Source organism: Ascaphus truei, chromosome 11, assembly GCF_040206685.1.
Source record: "Ascaphus truei isolate aAscTru1 chromosome 11, aAscTru1.hap1, whole genome shotgun sequence".
Lineage (NCBI taxonomy): Eukaryota > Metazoa > Chordata > Amphibia > Anura > Ascaphidae > Ascaphus > Ascaphus truei.
The window spans coordinates 42,004,697-42,023,867 of record NC_134493.1 but is presented as its reverse complement, the minus strand read 5'-3'; the positions used below and the strand labels follow the sequence as shown (position 1 = coordinate 42,023,867).

At 48.8% G+C, this 19,171-nt stretch overlaps 1 protein-coding gene across 5 annotated transcripts in view; it reads right to left on the bottom strand.

Moving 5' to 3' along the window:
• The window catches only part of NT5M (5',3'-nucleotidase, mitochondrial), a 33,137-nt gene extending 15,624 nt beyond the window's left edge, over window positions 1-17,513 (bottom strand). The window contains exons 1-6 of one of the 5 annotated variants that reach the window (XR_012787404.1): window positions 16,450-17,495; window positions 14,870-14,970; window positions 13,918-13,978; window positions 13,313-13,427; window positions 8,030-10,698; window positions 3,964-7,878 (exon numbers count right to left, since the gene is read on the bottom strand). Coding sequence is in view for 4 of the 5 variants with exons in the window: in XM_075565858.1 (XP_075421973.1) it covers window positions 12,566-12,753; window positions 13,313-13,427; window positions 13,918-13,978; window positions 14,870-14,970; window positions 16,450-16,716 (732 nt within the window). In the remaining variant the exon portion in view is untranslated. Of the gene's footprint in view, window positions 1-3,963; window positions 10,699-11,396; window positions 12,754-13,312; window positions 13,428-13,917; window positions 13,979-14,869; window positions 14,971-16,449 lie in introns of those variants that run through there. The other 4 variants (XM_075565862.1, XM_075565861.1, XM_075565860.1 and 1 more) reach the window with 4 other exon arrangements.
• Between the last annotated feature and the right edge of the window lie 1,658 nt (window positions 17,514-19,171).

Genomic DNA, 19,171 nt, shown 5'->3' with positions numbered 1-19,171 from the left:
ATCCTGTTTTCCCCCCCCCCCATGGCTGGGCCGAGCCAACCCACCACCGCTGCAGAGTCACCCCCTGCGTTCCTGGCGCCTTACCCCCACGCGCCATACCCGCACACGCCTTACCCCCAAGCGCCTTACTCACACACGCCTTACGCCCACGCGTCACACTGGCATATTGCTAGGAAATGTGATTATAGGGGAGGAGACAGTGGCACGAGAATAGGAAGGTGTGCCCGGTGAGGGCGGCAAAGCGCTACACCAGGCAGCGATCGCAAGGGGGCGAGGTTTTCCTGACACATAAAGATTCAACTCCCCTAACAAAGTTTCAGTTCAACAGGATTTTTAAGCGTTGCCTGGAGGCAGGGGGCATAGATGCCACCAATTTCGGGACCCACTCGTTTCGGATTGGGGCCGCAACGGTAGCCTACGAGCAGGGGCTGCCGATAGCGCAGATTAAGGAACTGGGGAGGTGGAAGTCAAACGCCTACAAAGGGTACATTAGGTCCCAGCAAGGGGGTAATTAGATGATCGTGCGGTTTTCTAACATGTTTTCTGTCTTCACAGTGGGCGATGCAGGCGCAGCGCGGGAAGTCTGGCTGATCGGTCATTCTTTCATGTTCTGGGCCCGGGAGCGGGCGGCGAGCACGCTGGGTCTGCCGCTGGGAATCCCACAGGAGAGCATGAACATACGCTGGCTGGGTAAGAGAGGGATGTGCTGGAGAGACTTGGTGCCGACCACCACAAGTGCGCTGGCAGTGTATGGAGGAAAGCCCCACGAGATAATGATCCACCTGGGCGGGAACGACATGGTGGCCACCAAGTCTTTAGACTTAATCCTCCAGATACACGCCGACTGCGCCAGATTTAAAGCCCTCTGGAGTGACGTGTCATTATTTGGTCAGAGATTATACCTCGGCTGGTATGGAGGGGGGCGCGCAGTTGGGTGGGCATAGAGAAGGCAAGGCGAGAAGTTAACAGAGACATCCGTAATTTCATCCTCTCTTGTGGGGTGGCGGACGGTGAAGCATGGGGAATTCGAAGACAGGGGGCGCAGGTGGCACAGGAAGGACGGGGTGCACCTAACAGACGAGGGCCTGGATATTTTTATTGACAACATGCGCAGGCCTTTGCAAGCGATCAGCAGTCCGGGTTTAGGGTCACAGCTTGGTGTGTGGGGTGAGTCCCCAATAAGGGGCCTTAATAGGTCCTCCGGGTGGCGGAACTGTCAGGCCATCGTAGGGACACCGTAAATGCCCGAAATGGGGCTCCACCCGATGCGGATGGGCCACCAGGTAACGGTCCCCCTGAAAAGATCGTGCGAGCTGGAGGCGCCGACGCAGGCGGTCGGTCGCTGTACCCCTGGCACCGATCTTAGGTAGCTGGGCTCTATCCTATGCGGGTAGGCCCAGACGGCCATGAAAAGGGGGACCTAGGGTGAACGGATGACGGGGCCGTGAGTAAGGGGCGAGAGTGTCCATCACGGCGGAGAGTGTGTCTCCCGGTTGACGGTAGAATAGGGCGGGCGGAGGAGGGCTCCTCCCGCTGGAAGATACCGAGAATAGGGACGACAAAGGACTAAGTTTATGGCTGACAGTTATTTGATAGTATTGTTAAACAATAAAGCTGTGACCATTTTAACTTCCACAAAAAACTGTGTCGTCTAAGTTTGTATGGTGGGGTAGGCAAACCACGCGGTAGGCACTCTAGGCCGTTAATAGACCAGCAGGGAACTCTGGGAGAGAAGGATTGACCGCGCACTGTGCATTCTCAGGCCGAGATCTATAATGCTCCGTGAAATCCGGTCTCATAACGGGACGTTACCTAAAATCGGGACGGCCGTTATGTTCCCTGCGGAACAGAGCTATCCTCAGAGCTAATTATATTATAACAACGGGCGCTCTACATCTCATTAGCATAGTCTAACAGTGTGTTATCTGCCAATAACGTGACGTTATATCGCTCTTACCGTTACTCCCACCCTGACCCTGAAATAGGTCTCAACTCGAGAGGAGAATAACGCCGGGAAATGATGCTGTGCTAGTTGACTAATGCTCTGGTGTTACTCCCATCCAGACCCTGGGAAAGCCCGAATTCAGGGTCCGGGTGGGAGTAACAGCGAGTTTAAGGACTGGCCTAACGCAATGGTAAGTCCCCGCATTTACCTAAACGGACTTTGGTGGATGTGCGGTGTTATGATCACGTCTTAGGCCGCGGATATAGTAGTCGTGCGCCCGTCAGCCGAACGATTTGTGGCCTGTGAGCCACAGCGATGGGGAGGCGAGGTCGTGACGTCAGGTGAGTGGTTCGCCCTCATTGGCTGAACCGCCCACGTGACCTGGCCGTCGCGGGGCCAAATCAAATTTATTTCTCTCCTCCCAAATTGCGAGCGCCGTCTCGCTTCATCACGCGCGCGGTCGTACGCTCAATGGCCTGCCTTAGGTACGGCCTTTTGTTCACGCCACGCACGCGGTTGCAGGGAGTAAGGAGCCGCGGCCTTACTGCATGTCCATCGCTAACGGACGTTATACTGAACGTTATGCTCTTTACCGGAGAAAACATGGGTCCCCGGAGCTGAACCCCCATTCATTTCAGCTCTGGGGACCCCCTGCTTCCGGAGCTACTTGCTTCCGCAGGGGGTGCCGGGAGCCTCTCGGTTCGGCTATGTGACGGAGCGGCCTTGTCGGTATGGTCAGAGAAGAGCTTACACACCACTTTCTTGCATCGAAAAGTGCTTTAGTCCCCTTACCAGGGAAGCAGGTGGTAGTTGCACAGAGAATAAAGCAATGAAAGTAAATGGCATAAGTCTGCAACAAACACAATAGTCCTTAGTTCCAGGTACACACCAGGGAGTTCAGGCTCTCCCCTCAGCCAGGCTCTCCCCTCAGCCTGGTTCTCCGGGCCCTCAGCCAGGCTCTCCCCTCAGCCTGGTTCTCCGGGCCCTCAGCCAGGCTCTCCCCTCCCCTTAGCCAGGCTCTCCCCTCAGCCAGGCTCTCCCCTCCCCTCAACCAGGCTCTCCCCTCAGCCAGGCTCTCCCCTCAGCCAGGCTCTCCCCTCAGCCTGGATCTCCGGGCCCTCAGCCAGGCTCTCCCCTCCCCTCAGCCAGGCTCTCCCTTCAGCCAGGCTCTTCCCTCCCCTCAGCCAGGCTCTTCCCTCCCCTCAGCCAGGCTCTTCCCTCCCCTCAGCCAGGCTCTTCCCTCCCCTCAGCCAGGCTCTCCCCTCAGCCAGGCTCTCCCTCCCCTCAGCCAGGCTCTCCCCTCAGCCAGGCTCACTGCAACCTATTTCCTCACAGGTTCAGAGGCAGAATGACAGCCTGGAAGAAATCTGCTGTCAGCCTTTTAAACCTCCCCTTTCCAATCAGCTAGCAGACCTGCCAGCTAGGGTGTGGTTCTTTTGGTCTGCTAAAGTGAGAGCGCCTTTTAACCTCTTGTATTCTCCCTCACAGGCTACCGGGTTTCATGTTATGTCGGAGTTTCAAAGCTCCCGCTCCCTGCGGGCCAATAGGAAGCCGTGATGTCACCCGGTTCAGCTTCCTATTGGCCCACGTGATGCGGAAGCTTTAAACCCCAGCTAGCTCAGCCAGAGCGGCTACGGGCACTTACTATGGAGGTAAGTATCTCCGGATTCAGGGGGTCCCTAGCGCTGAAATTAAAGGAGTTGAGTCTGAAGACCCCCTGCTGCAAACCTGTGTGAAAAAAAGGCATGTATTGTTCCTTTACCGTTACGTTACTGTCATTTGAAGATACAGTGTTAGTATTAACGTGACTTAAAGGAGCTTTGCGGATCTGGACCATAGTTCATTACTTTGCGATTCAGTGGGGTCAGTTTATACATAATCTAGAGTCAATAAGTTCTACTACTACATATATAAAGACACACAAAGAGTGGTGCACGCAGGCATAAGGGTCTCCCTAAACGCTAGACAGATACAAAAACAAGAGTACCTGCAGCACTCATAAACAGCTGTGACACCAATAGAGATCAAACATAAAGCAGTTTAATGCAAAGAGAGCAAACAAATCTCATAAACAGAGCCTATTACACCGGGCACTGCCAGGATGCAATTACCCAGGCAAATACTCCCCCAGCGAGGGGTAGACCCAGGAGGACTGGGGAAGGGGGACAAGGAAGACAAACAACACACTGATCTACACACTACACATATCACAATAAAGTGCACAAAATGGTGCTACACACTGCCAAAAAGGCAACAACACAAAAAGGGAAAACACAATCCAAAAATCAAGGGAGGCGGCTATGTCTCAGGCACTTATCCCTTCTTGGCCCGTTCCCACATAAGAGTGGTACTGCCCTTCAGGAGGAACAGAGGAGTCCCGTAGCTACAATGTAACCTGTGAATACTTAGTCTGTAGGACGGTGATGTACGAAAGATCCAAAGATCATCTTATCCGCTGCTCTGCATCACATCACCCCACTATCCAGTGGAGTGACACTCCTCTTGCATGCTGGGTGGTGGGGTGATGTGATGTTACACACTCCTCTTGCATGCTGGGTGGTGGGGTGATGTGATGTTACACACTCCTCTTGCATGCTGGATGGTGGGGCGATGGGATGTTACACACTCCTCTTGCATGCTGGATGGTGGGGTGATGTGATGTTACACACTCCTTACATGCTGGATGGTGGGGTGATGTGAAGTTACACACACTCCTCTTGCATGCTGGGTGGTGGGGTGATGTGATGTTACACACTCCTCTTGCATGCTGGATGGTGGGGTGATGTGATGTTACACACTCCTTGCATGCTGGATGGTGGTGTGATGTGATGTTATACACTCCTCTTGCATGCTGGATGGTGGGGTGATGTGATGTTACACACTCCTCTTGCATGCTGGATGGTGGGGTGATGTGATGTTACACACTCTTCTTGCATGCTGGGTGGTGGGGCGATGTGATGTTACACACTCCTCTTGCATGCTGGATGGTGGGGTGATGTGATGTGACACACACTCCTCTTGCATGCTGGATGGTGGGGTGATGCGATGTTACACACTCCTCTTGCATGCTGGATGGTGGGGTGATGTGATGTTACACACTCCTCTTGCATGCTGGACGGTGGGGTGATGTGATGTTATACACTCCTCTTGCATGCTGGATGGTGGGGTGATGTGATGTGACACACACTCCTCTTGCATGCTGGATGGTGGGGTGATGTGATGTTACACACTCCTTGCATGCTGGATGGTGGGGTGATGTGATGTTATACACTCCTCTTGCATGCTGGATGGTGGGGTGATGTGATGTTATACACTCCTCTTGCATGCTGGATGGTGGGGTGATGCGATGTTACACACTCCTCTTGCATGCTGGATGGTGGGGTGATGTGATGTTACACACTCCTCTTGCATGCTGGACGGTGGGGTGATGTGATGTTATTCACTCCTCTTGCATGCTGGGTGGTGATGTGATGTTACACACTCCTCTTGCATGCTGGATGGTGGGGTGATGTGATGTTATACACTCCTCTTGCATGCTGGATGGTGGGGCGATGGGATGTTACACACTCCTCTTGCATGCTGGATGGTGGGGTGATGTGATGTTATTCACTCCTCTTGCATGCTGGGTGGTGATGTGATGTTACACACTCCTCTTGCATGCTGGATGGTGGGGTGATGTGATGTTATACACTCCTCTTGCATGCTGGATGGTGAGGTGATGTGATGTGATGTTGCACACTCCTCTTGCATGCTGGGTGGTGATGTGATGTTACACACTCCTCTTGCATGCTGGGTGGTGGGGCGATGGGATGTTACACACTCCTCTTGCATGCTGGGTGGTGGGGTGATGTGATGTTACACACTCCTCTTGCATGCTGGGTGGTGGGGTGATGTGATGTTATACACTCCTCTTGCATGCTGGGTGGTGGGGTGATGTTTTGTTACACACTCCTCTTGCATGCTGGGTGGTGGGGTGATGTGTTGCAGAGCACCGGATAAGATGCTCTCTTTGTATGAAATTGCTTTGTGTTAGACCACTGTTAGTGTCACAGTTGTGTATGAGTGATGCAGTTACTCTTGTTGTTGTTGAGTCAGGTCAGTTTCTCCCCCTGGGCATGTGGAGAAACCCTCACAGTTTAGAGAATTTAGTGGCCACTTCGCCGAAAGGGTTTAAAAACCATCCATGCCCCTTTTCCCCCCACATAGCAGTTTAGCGAGTACCCTCGCCAGGTCGTTCCCCTCCTGTTTGGAAATGATAAAGAGAATGGTCAATCTCCAAAGAAGTCAGACCGAGGGTTATCAAACGGTGCTATACAGTAACGCTGAGTATCACCACGCGGCCAGAACAATATGTAAGATTCAGTAGATAGATGCAGAGAAATAACACAGACCCATCTGTTTATTCCCAGCATCACTGGTACAGTACATATAGAGATGTGTGTATATATTTGTATATACATAAACACGTTTATTTTCATATCAGGAACATAATGCCATAATACAGAACGAGGACAGAGTAACGGATTTGTGCGTGTATAACCCTAATAACTGCGCGTCGCACGGGATCTATACGCTACAGAGGTGTACAGAATGACACGGACAGGAGCTGGTTTGATCTATTGAGTATGTTTTTATGATGCGAGACCTTCCTGATGGATCCCTGCTCAGGACACAGGGCCTGTTCCCATCTCGCACAGGTTTGTGAATTAAACCGCCTATCGTTTTCAATCTTGCTTCGGTACTATACAGTATATCAGCATCTATGTAACAGTATCAAACTCATAACCTGGAAACGCCAGGGGGAACGTGACATTCATACACAGAGATATTTTCCAAGACACATTTGCGAACAGCATGGTTTTTCCTGTGCTGCAGAGCATCAGTCCAGTCTGGTCTCGTTTAGTAGGAGACAGGAAGATATAAGGAATATAGATACAGGTATATGGAGTAGCAAAGTCCTTTAAAAAATAGCCACCATTGTAGGTTTTCTGTGGGACGTTTGATCACTCAGCCCGATTTTGGAAAATTCTTTCAACAGGAAGTTTTCTTTGATACATCCGAGTCTAGGTTTTATAATCCCACACCTCACCACCCCATGCTCTGAGGTATTTAATCCCACACCTCACCACCCCATGCTCTGGGGTATTTAATCCCACACCTCACCACCCCATGCTCTGGGGTATTTAATCCCACACCTCACCATCCCATGCTCTGGGGTATTTAATACAACACCTCACCACCCCGTGCTCTGGGTTATTTAATCCCACACCTCACCACTCCATGCTCTGGGGTATTTAATCCCACACCTCACCATCCCGTGCTCTGGGGTATTTAATCCCACACCTCACCACCCCGTGCTCTGGGGTATTTAATCCCACACCTCACCACTCCGTGCTCTGGGGTATTTAATCCCACACCTCACCACTCCGTGCTCTGGGGTATTTAATCCCACACCTCACCACCCCGTGCTCTGGGGTATTTAATCCCACACCTCACCACCCCGTGCTCTGGGGTATTTAATCCCACACCTCACCACCCCGTGCTCTGGGGTATTTAATCCCACACCTCACCATCCCGTGCTCTGGGGTATTTAATCCCACCTCACCACCCCGTGCTCTGGGGTATTTAATCCCACACCTCACCACTCCGTGCTCTGGGGTATTTAATCCCACACCTCACCACTCCGTGCTCTGGGGTATTTAATCCCACACCTCACCACTCCGTGCTCTGGGGTATTTAATCCCACACCTCACCACTCCGTGCTCTGGGGTATTTAATCCCACACCTCACCACTCCGTGCTCTGGGGTATTTAATCCCACACCTCACCACTCCGTGCTCTGGGGTATTTAATCCCACACCTCACCACTCCGTGCTCTGGGGTATTTAATCCCACACCTCACCACCCCGTGCTCTGGGGTATTTAATCCCACACCTCACCACCCCATGCTCTGGGAGTATTTAATCCCACACCTCACCACCCCATGCTCTGGGTTATTTAATCCCACACCTCACCACCCCATGCTCTGGGAGTATTTAATCCCACACCTCACCACCCCATGCTCTGGGAGTATTTAATCCCACACCTCACCACCCCATGCTCTGGGGTATTTAATCCCACACCTCACCACCCCATGCTCTGGGTTATCTGACCCCACACCTCACCCCCTGCTCCTGTCATGTGAGAGCTCTCTTCAGCTTTAGCAGACATGGCAGATACACAAGGTCGTAAAAGGTTATTTTAACTAACCCAATGCGCTGCCTCCCAGACTCACCCTCTCCTCTAATAATAGGGAGAGTCACACTGTGTATAACACCCGCACACAGCGTCCCGAGCTCGGCCGCTCCACCGGTAACTCATTAAACACCCTATTCAATGTGCTGTGAAGCCGTCTTCCCTCCTGCTTGGGAAGATTTCAACTCCATTCCTTTGAACAAAGTCGTCTTCAGCCTACAGTATAGGACCTTGAAGAGGGCCGCTATTAACCCTTTCCCTGCTGGAGGTGATAAGAAGCTTGGCGGAGCACCGGCTGTGGCGCCAAACGATTGTGTGACCAACCCACAGCTCTCTTGACGTGTGGCTCCAGTAACACAGAGGGTTAACCCCCGAGATGCAGTGCATTGCATACGTGTAACACGGCTCTTATAGATGGTAAGTGGAGTGAAAATAAGCGCGAATGAATGACTGAACGTGACAGTGAATGAATATAGGAAGTGAATCTGGGGCAGCTCCCAGAAGACGACAAGGTGTGCGTTTGTGTTAAGAAATGAGAAGAACGCAAACAGAAACACTAATCCTAGTGAAAAAAGGCGTCCAGAAAATGTGGCTGTATAGTGGCTTGTGGATATAAATATAAATGCGCACATGAAAGTACCAGGTACGGTGCAAACACAGGTGAGCGGGTGAATGCAGAGAATAAATAGGGACTTGTAGGCCTCTGGTCTGTGCACTATTAAGTGGATGAAGATAGATGTTTAAGGCGCAGCCCACACCTTGATTTCCAAGGCAAAGGAGCTCTACTTTCTGTATCTGGTGCACCTTCTCCGCTGCCGTGCAAATCCAGGGGTAAGGGGTTTTAGGGTAAGGGCATAAACTTTTTAGGGTAGCAGATTAGGTTAAAGTGTTTAGGGTAGGGGATTAGGACAAGGTAATTAGGGTAGGGGATTAGAGTAAGGTGTTTAGGGTAGGGTATTAGGGTAGGAGAGTAAGGTAAAGTGTTTAGGGTAGGGGATTAGGACAAGGTGATTAGGGTAGGGGATTAGAGTAAGGTGGGTAGGGTATTAGGGTAGGAGAGTAAGGTAAAGTGTTTAGGGTAGGGGATTAGGGTAGGGGATTAAGGTAAGGTGTTTAGGGTAAGGTGTTTAGGGTAAGGGGATTAGGGTAAAGTGTTTAGGGCAAGGTGTTTAGGGCAAGGGGATTAGGGTAAAGGGATTAGGGTAAACTGTTTAAGGTATGAGATTAGGGTAAAGTGTTTAGGGTAGGAGATTAGGGTAAAGTGTTTAGGGTAGGGGATTAAGGTAAAGTGTTTAGGGTAAAGGGTTAGTATTAGGGGGTTTTAGGGTAAGGGGTAAGGTAAGGGACTTTACCTTGGCAGCAAAGCCGGCGGCGGTGAGGTGAGTAGCGGTTAAACGCCAGCGGAGATTTGGTTGCGGCAAAACGTCTGCGACCAAATGTCCTAAAGTGACTGACACAGGAGCCTGTGTGTTACACTTGTGTTTACTACTACTACTGTGACACGCACACGCGTGGCTGAGAGCTGTGGGCTGTTTGTGGCATTTGATACAAAACTCAACTCTTTTGTAATGTCATTAACCCTTCTACCAGAGGGGCCTGCAACGACGCGTGACCCAGCATCGCCTCTTTGCAACCGTGGCCCCGTGCCTTTATATCCAGAGGGGGTTTAAGGTGCCGGAAAATAGGTTGTAAGCTCTTTGGGGCATTACATTGGAATGAAAGCCTTATTCTTGCATGGTGTGTTTGTAAGGTGAATGTGTCTCCTTCGCGGGGGAGACATTCAGCTTCCTGCTCATAACATCAGACCTCCCAAGTCTCCCTGAAATCGTTCTGCTCAATTCTCCCTGATAAACGTGCCCTCTTCTCTAAGAAATATCAATAGTTCTCCCTCATTCCCACCCCAAGTCTCGCCAACCGCAGTCTGCACATCAGGATGCGGGAGGAGGTGTTAGGATGTACCAAGCAGCACTACAGGGGGAACCAGCTTCCTATGTAATAAGGGGGCAATTCACAAACAGGCTTCAGGGAAGTGAGGAGGATGCATCCTTTTGGTGCTCCGGACTCGCTGGTACTGGCAAGTTCTAATCCTAATAATTTATTGTCAAATAAGTGTCTTAAATGTAAAACAAAACTATGCGTGCGTGTTTGCGTGCGTATGTATGACAATACAGTGTGAACTGGACTCCCATGTGAAACATGGAAGAATGGAACCTTCCAAGAGCGGAGATGAGTGTATCCATGGACTGGACCAATCAGAACGCTCCGTTCCTGAACGTTCCAAACATCAGTCAACAGTGTGTGTGAGCTTTGCAGAATGGAGCGTTCTGATTGGTTAATCTCACAGGCCTGACTGACAGGGTCCCCTGTGCCCTGGCATCAGCTGAGGTCTCTTACTATCCAGGATCCCTTTCCAGTCATCACTCCAGGACGGGAGCCGCCTGCTGGGGGCGGTCAGCAGAACGAGCTGGTTGTGGCAGGCGCTGAAGAGCACATGTTCCCAACTCGGGTTCAACTCAGCACCTGCAGGGCAGAGCAACAGGAACTGAGCTCTGAGACTAGCAACATAGGGGTCAAATATACAAAGGTTCAGCTGCTACACGGTTGCTAAGCAATGATAGAAAGGAGGGGAGAGGAGACAGAGAGACAGCAAGGAGAGGAGGAGACAGATGGATGACGAGGAGGAGGGAATGGAGAGCTCTGCACGTGGGGTAGGAAGGAGTGCAGCAAAGACAGCAAGGAGGGGAGGAGAGACAGCAAGGAAGGGAGGAGAGAGGAGACAGACAGCAAGGAGTGGAGACATGGATGGTGAGGGGTGGGAATGGAGAGCAGTGTGCACATGGGGGAGGAGGGAGTGCAAAGAGAGGGGAGGAGAGGCGGCAATGTGAGTAGGAGGAGGAAACAGAGAGACAGCAAGGAGAGGACACAGAAGAGGGGAGTAAGAGAGGAGGGAGTGAAGTGTGCACAGAGAGGAGCAGACACAGTAAGGCAGGGAGTGCAAAGAGAGGGGAGGAGAAAGTGCAGACTGATGGAAGAAGGGACAAGAGACAGCAAGGCATTACAGGGAGGGGTGAAAACAAAGAGTAATGTTTAATTCATAACCTTTAAGATCTGCTAAATCGTTTATATATACAGTTAGGTCCGGAAATAATTGGACACTGACACAATTTTCATAATTTTGGCTCTGTACGCCACCACAATGGATTTGAAATGAAACAACCGAGATGCAATAGAATTGCAGACTTTCAGCTTTAATTCAAGGGGTTGAACAAAAAATATCGTATGAAACGTTTAGGAATTGAAACCATTTTCATACACAGTCCTCTTATTTCAGGGGCTCAAATGTAATTGGACAAATTAACACAATCATAAATAAAATGTTCATTTTTAATACTTTGTCAAGAATCCTTTGCAGGCAATGACTCCTTGAAGTCTGGAACGCATGGACATCACCAAATGCTGGGTTTCCTCCTTTGTGATGCTTTGCCAGGCCTTTACTGCAGCTGTCTTCAGTTGTTGTTTGTTTGTGGGTCTTTCTGCCTTAAGTTTTGTCTTCAGCAAGCGAAATGCATGCTCGATCGGGTTGAGATCAGGTGATTGACTCGGCCATTGCAGAATATTCCACTTCTTTGCCTTAAAAATCGCCTGGGTTGCTTTCGCAGTATGTTTTGGGTCATTGTCCATCTGAAAAGTGAAGCGCCGTCCAATCAACTTCGCTGAATTTGGCTGAATCTGAGCAGACAATATATCCCTATACACTTCAGAATTCATCTGGCTGCTTCTGTCTTCTGTCACATCATCAATAAACACTAGTGACCAGTGCCATTGTAAGCCATGCATGCCCATGCCATCACACTGCCTCAACCGTGTTTGACAGATGATGTGGTATGCTTCGGATCATGAGCCGTTCCAAGTCTTCTCCATACTTTTTTCTTCCCATCATTCTGGTACAGGCTGATCTTAGTTTCATCTGTCCAAAGAATGCTGTTCCATAACTGGGCTGGCTTTTTTTAGATATTGTTTGTCAAAGTCTAATCTGGCCTTTCTATTCTTGAGGCTTATGAATGGTTTGCACCTTGTCGTGAACCCTCTGTATTTGCTCTCATGAAGTCTTCTCTTTATAGTAGACTTGGATAATGATATGCCTACCTCCTGGAGAGTGTTCTTCACTTGGCTGGATGTTGTGAAGGGGCTTTTCTTTACCATGGAAAGGATCCTACGATCATCCACCACTGTTGTCTTCCATGGACGTCCAGGCCTTTTTGTGTTGCAGAGCCCACAGTGCTTTCTTTTTTTCTCCGAATGTACCAAACTGTTGATTTGGCCACTCCCAATGTTCCTGCTATCTCTCTGATGGATTATTTTTTTTGCAGCCTAAGGATGCTCTGTTTCACTTGCATTGAGAGCTCCTTTGACCACATGTTGTGGGTTCACAGCAACAGCTTCCAAATGCAAATGCCACACCTGGAGTCAACTCCAGAACTTTTACCTGCTTAATTGATGATGAAATAACGAAGGAATAGCCCACACATGTCCATGAAACAGCTTTTGAGTCAATTGTCCAATTACTTTTGGTCCCTTGAAAAAGAGGGGGCTACATATTAAAGAGATGTAATTCCTAAACCCTTCCTCCAATTTGGATGTGAATACCCTCAAATTAAAGCTGATATACTGCACTTTAAGCCCATATTCATTATTTAACTGTAACTTGAATTTATTTTGGTACACAGCCGAAATAACAAAACTTGTATCAGTGTCCAATTATTTCCGGACCTAAATATAAATAAATAATATATATATATATATATATATACATACATACATACATACATACATACATACATACATACATACATACATACACACACACACACACACCTTCAAGATAATAGGCACTCTCTGGCTCTTTATAGAAAAATGCAAAAAGTGTTTCATTATAAAATATATCAACGTTTTGGTCCCCTGAGGCCGCCTTGAGAAAGGACCAAAACGTCGATATATGTTAGAATTTTTATAAAGAACCTGAGAGTGCTTATTGGAGTTTTATATGGATTACGTTATAGGGCACTCAGTCCAGTTAACATTATGCTGTGAGTGACGCCCTGTGAGAAAGCCCCCCTCCCACTCCCCACATTACCTGTTATATCTGGCCTGTCGTCAATTAGAAGGTCAGCGGACACCACCGTTTTGTCTCTGGTCAGAACAATCAGGTCCAGAAACTCATGTCCAAGGTGCTTCTCCACCCATGAGTACTGCGAATAAATTAGAACGCACTGACACAGGAGAGAGAGAGCGCGCAGAGGCAGGAGGGAGAGTGCAGAGACAGGAGGGAGAGTGCAGAGACAGTATGGGAGAGTGCAGAGACAAGAGGGAGAGAGTATGGGAGAGCGCAGAGACAGTATGGGAGAGCGCAGAGACAGAATGGGAGAGCGCAGAGACAGTAAGGGAGAGCACAGAGACAAGGGAGAGACAGGAGGGAGAGTGCAGAGGCAGGAGGAAGAGCGCAGAAAGTATGGGAGAGTGCAGAGACAGTATGGGAGAGTGCAGAGACAAGAGGGAGAGACAGTATGGGAGAGTGCAGAGATACTATGGGAGAGTGCAGAGACAGTAAGGGAGAGTGCAGAGACAGTGTGGGAGAGCGCAGAGAGTGTGGGAGAGCGCAGAGACAGTGTGGGAGAGCGCAGAGACAGTGTGGGAGAGCGCAGAGACAGGAGGGAGAATGCAGAGACATATCATACTTACCTTCTCATAAGGGCAGTGCCGATAGCGTTTTATGGGGCTGGTGCATATGAAGACATCTGTGCTGTGACAGAGCAGCAAAACCAACAGTGAGATTAATGCAGCAAAGATTTACCTGTGAATGATGCATTTAGCACATGGCAGAGCATGGTAATGTCATGTGAGCATACAGAGAGTGTATGTGTTTACATGTGAAGCATAGCGTGTAGGTGTGTACATGTGAAGCATAGAGTGTAGGCACGTACATGTGAAGCAGAGTGTAGGCGTGTACATGTGAAACACAGAGTGTAGGCGTGTACATGTGAAACACAGAGTGTAGGCGTGTACATGTGAAACACAGTGTAGGCGCGTACATGTGAATCACAGAGTGTAGGCGTGTACATGTGAAAGACAGAGTGTAGGGGTGTACATGTGAAAGACAGAGTGTAGGGGTGTACATGTGAAGCACAGAGTGTAGGTGTGTACATGTGAAGCACAGAGTGTAGGTGTGTACATGTGAAAGACAGAGTGTAGGTGTGTACATGTGAAAGACACAGTGTAGGTGTGTACATGTGAAAGACACAGTGTAGGTGTGTACATGTGAAGCACAGAGTGTAGGTGTGTACATGTGAAGCACAGAGCGTAGGTGTGTACATGCAAAGCATTGGTCACCTGTCACAAAGGCTGCTCTGCAGAGCCTGTGCACTGAGACCACTGAAAGCAGGGGGCTCAACTCCAGTCCTCAACAACCCCCAACAGGTCAGGTTTTCAGGATATCCCAGCTTCAACACAGGTGGCTCAATTAGTGGCTCAGTCAAAGACTGCTTCAGCACACGTGCTCAATCAGTGGCTCAGGCTGAGCCACCTATGCTGATGCATTGATATACTGAAAACCTGACCTGTTGGAGGGTTTGGGGGGGATCTTGAGGACAGGAGTTGAGAACCCCTGCATTAAATGTCTGGGGGGAACACTCACTTTTCTAAGTTGGCCATCTCTTTCACTGCCTCCACCGCACCGCTAATGGGGTCCAGGTCTAGAAAGAAATTCTTTGCTTCCCAGATACTGATGGCTTTCTCCTGAACAGAGACGAATTACGTTATGGTGAGTGAAAAGAAAGCGACAAACAAATCCTCCACCGTACAGTGTACACAGCGGCGGATTTCAGAGTACGCTGCCCCTCGGCACAGCTGTTGCAGCCGACTCCTTACCCGCCGCCCCCCTTCCTCCTTCTGAACCGGACATCAGCAACGTGACGGCGCACGGCGTCACGTTGCCATGGTAATGCAACGTTATCTGGTGCTGCGATGACGCTTTGCCATGGCAACGGGACACCATGACGTCCGCGGCGTCATTCGACTCTGTGGTTCAGAAGGAGCAGCAGGACGGCAGGTAAGAAGGCGGCCGCCACAGATAAAATAACTTCCCATCAGGCCCGATAGCGTGGCAAATGTATATGGGGGTGGACATTTTTGACACCCCCAAATTTTGGTCCCCTGGGTCTAATGGGAAATCCGCTACTGAGTGTACAACAAATAAAAATATCACGTGTGTGAGCACATTCACACGTTTCAGACAGGTCTGCAACCCTGCCCTTCCCCATTATCTCCCAGCATGCAAAGCTTCCACTGCCGCTGTGGATTCTGGGTAATAACATGCGAATGGACATTCCGTGTCACTTTCTGCTTCTTTCATTTTAACATGGATCTCTATAAGCGTGTGCCTGCCACATTACACAGCACATATTAAAGCTGCAGTTCAGTCAATATCCTGCATGTGTGTGTTTTTTTTTAATAAATCAGTTCTGTAGTAAGAAAAAATACTTTTAGCATTTTCTGTTTTGAAAAAAACAACTTTGAAAGACCAATTTTCTTGTATTCTATTTTAACAAGCATGCTTGTTCCTATAGCAACGATTTACATTCCCCATATTTAAAGATGTCGCCAAACTTTGCCGATCAATAGACGGAGAACGAATTGACCGGCAGCTATGCAGTTCTTTAGGTAATTGGAGATTGCCCACATGAAACTATTGAAGTAAAAAAATAAATTTAAAAAAAAGACTGAACTGCAGCTTTAAATAACCTCATGCACAATATCCCACCATTACACGGGCTAGAGCCCCTCTCTGACTAGGACTCTGCTGCTGAGCTGTGATAATTGATGTGTGCATGTAATGTCCGTGTGTGTAATGATCATGCATGTACGATAATGGGTTTTATGATCATGCGTAAAATGATAGTGTGTGTGTGGTGATCAAACATGTGAAATATCTATAATATCTGCAGGGAAGGACATTTATAATTACTGGAGACCATCAATAACTTTATATATTAATGTTAACCGTGCAGGCATACACTGTATTGCTTTTTTTTTAGCAACCTGCCTGCCTTGCTAGCTCCAGAATAGCAGCTGCACCTTACATGCAGATGGAATATATTTGGGATATTACAGTATATTGTACACACTCTCTGTGTTATGTAAATAAATACGAATTATATGATTATTTTACTCGGTCTATATTATTATGAACCAGTTACATTGTTTCCAATGACTTACACACAGCCCTGGCCTCAGATGCTCGTATTGCTCGGATACCCAGAATCCTCTGCGGTCCTCCAGCGCAATGTAAGGTTCGTCGGGGTAACGAGCTCGGTACTTCTTCAGGAAGCCGCCCTCAAAGTCCGCCAGCACCCCGTCCATGTCCACTAGCACCCGCAGGCGCCTGGCCGGAGCTGCAGAGGAGGAGCGGGCTCTGCAGTTCTGCAGGCAGAGCCTGGCAGTGAGCGCGCTGCCCGTGCGGAGCAGGCTGGGCAGGGAGAGCATGACAGGGCACTGCACAGAGACCTAGGAATGCATTATACAGAATGTATCAGACAGCGACAGCGACAGCTCTGCACGCCTCAGATATGTCACTGGCAAGCAGTCAGCCTGGAGTCTGCATGCTCAGCACAGGAACACAGGGAACCATCTGCACAGCATTTTCCTATGTATATAATGTTGCATGACCCTAAACAAGGTCACCATGCCCGCCTGCCGAGTGTCACTCATCTGGAGTGAGTTGCACTCACTGGAAGTCAGTCCCACTCATTCAGCACCAATGTCCTCACAGACAGTAACAGCATCATTCATTCAATGACAGCAGGACCATTCCGTTATGATGCCGCTTGTGGGCCTTGCCAGCTCTGCAGGGGGAGGTCAGCTTGGGTCAGGCTGTCCCTGCACAGGTCACAGGGTGAAGCGCTGCATTGTGCCATATGGATCATTTCCATGAGGTGAGCCCTGGTGCAGTCTGCTTCCAATGCAGGTTTAAATGAAGCAGTGTGCAGCGGGGGAGGAGCCCTGAGGATGAGGATGATGCTGCTGCACAGCAGGGTGCACTGCACAGAGGAGTCCTTAGGTTGCAGAGCAGTGTGCCTGGGCCAGGAGTGGCCTCTGCAGAGCAATGTCCCCAGCACTGCCTGATCCTGCAGTTCCTGTGCTGCATGCCCTGTTAGGGCAAACTGCCTCCTCTTGTTAAAGGCACAGGCACCCAGCAGGGGGATGTGCTTATACAGTATGTCTCAGCTAGGGAGCAACCTCTATTGGGAGAGAACAGGAAGAGCGTGTTACAAGATTAAGCTGCAAGACAAAAAAAAAGGAGACAATGTATTATTATTTTAGCCATATATAGTGCTGAGCATATACACAGCGCTATACAGTAGGAGTATACAGACACTACAGGGATACTGAGGCACTCAGGTGGCTCCTGAAGTGCATGTAATCTAACATTATTGCACAGACACTTTGTTACAGTCCTGTCTGCAAACTGGAGTCAAAAATGTTTCACGGCCGTAAATGCAATATGATCCATGTGACAGAATAACAGTGTTATAATTAATTACACAAGTATGAATCCCTTTTCCTTGCACATTATTACGTGTTGTTTACTTGCACTTTATTACAGACTTTATTAAGAACTGTAGGATTATACACTATCAAACCTGTCCACAAATCATAATAAACATTAACGGACAGTCTGAGTTAGGATGAAAGTGCGCCAAGGACAGTGGCAAGTTAGAGAGGTTAAATGGAGAAGTTTTACACATTTTAAAAATAAAATGGCTAAGTCTAAATATTATATATATATATATATATATATATATATATATATATATATATATATATATATATATATATATTACTAAAAAAAAACAATATTTAGCCATCAAACTTGTTATTTTAGCTCTGTTCCTTTGTTTAGAAAGTTAGTTTGGAGACAATATTCAGAAATAGCGGATAGGCTTGATATCAGTGACTGACAAGAAGTGATCCATATTCATTTTTTACAAATAGAAATGTCAGACAGTTATAAGGGGGATTGCATCTTTCTAAAACAGCAGATTACAAGGATAAATTATTACGTTTTGTTTCCATTATATTGGTGCTGGCTCATTGGTAGTGCTAGAGACCTGTGATGTTTGGGAAGCTGTGTACACATGAGAAAGAGACCTTTGAGGTTAGGAAATCTCTGTACATGTGAAGAAGAGACCTGTGAGGTTTGGAAAGCTCTGTACACAAGAAGGTGAGACCTGTGAGGGTTGGGAAGCTCTGTACACAAGAAGGTGAGACCTGTGAGGTTAGGAAAGCTCTGTACATGTGAAGAAGAGACCTGTGAGGTTTGGAAAGCTCTGTACATGTGAAGAAGAGACCTGCGAGGTTTGGAAAGCTCTGTACACAAGAAGGTGAGACCTGTGAGGGTTGGGAAGCTCTGCACATGTGAAGGAGAGACCTGTGAGGTTTTGGGAGCTCTGTACACGGGAAGAAGAGACCTGTGAGGTTTGGAAAGCTCTGTACATTATAATTCAGATTAGCTCTCGTTGACTCGTTAAAATGTATCACAACCTCCCCAGCTAATCTACATCTTTTTAATGGGAAATCCATGATATGTCCCCAGCCTGCACTGCATGACAGTCACAACACGTGCTGGCCAGCACAGGACACTGAGCGTATATGTGTGGCTGCATACTGTATACTCCTGTATACTGGCTGCTCACACCTCAGGTTTGCACTATCAGCCTGGCCCTGCTTTTTATGGGAGTTCTGCGCCTTTAAGAGGAGGACGCCAGACGTCTTGTGACGTCATACGCATACCAAGCCGCGCCTCAACTCCACCGGTCTCCCAGAGCTCTCGTGAGAGTTGCCGCCGTGACTGTGCACGCCTGCTGTAGCTCTCGCGAGATGTGGTGCGGAAAGTGAGCGCGCCTTCTGCTGCTCTCGCGAGACCTCTCGCGGAGAGTGA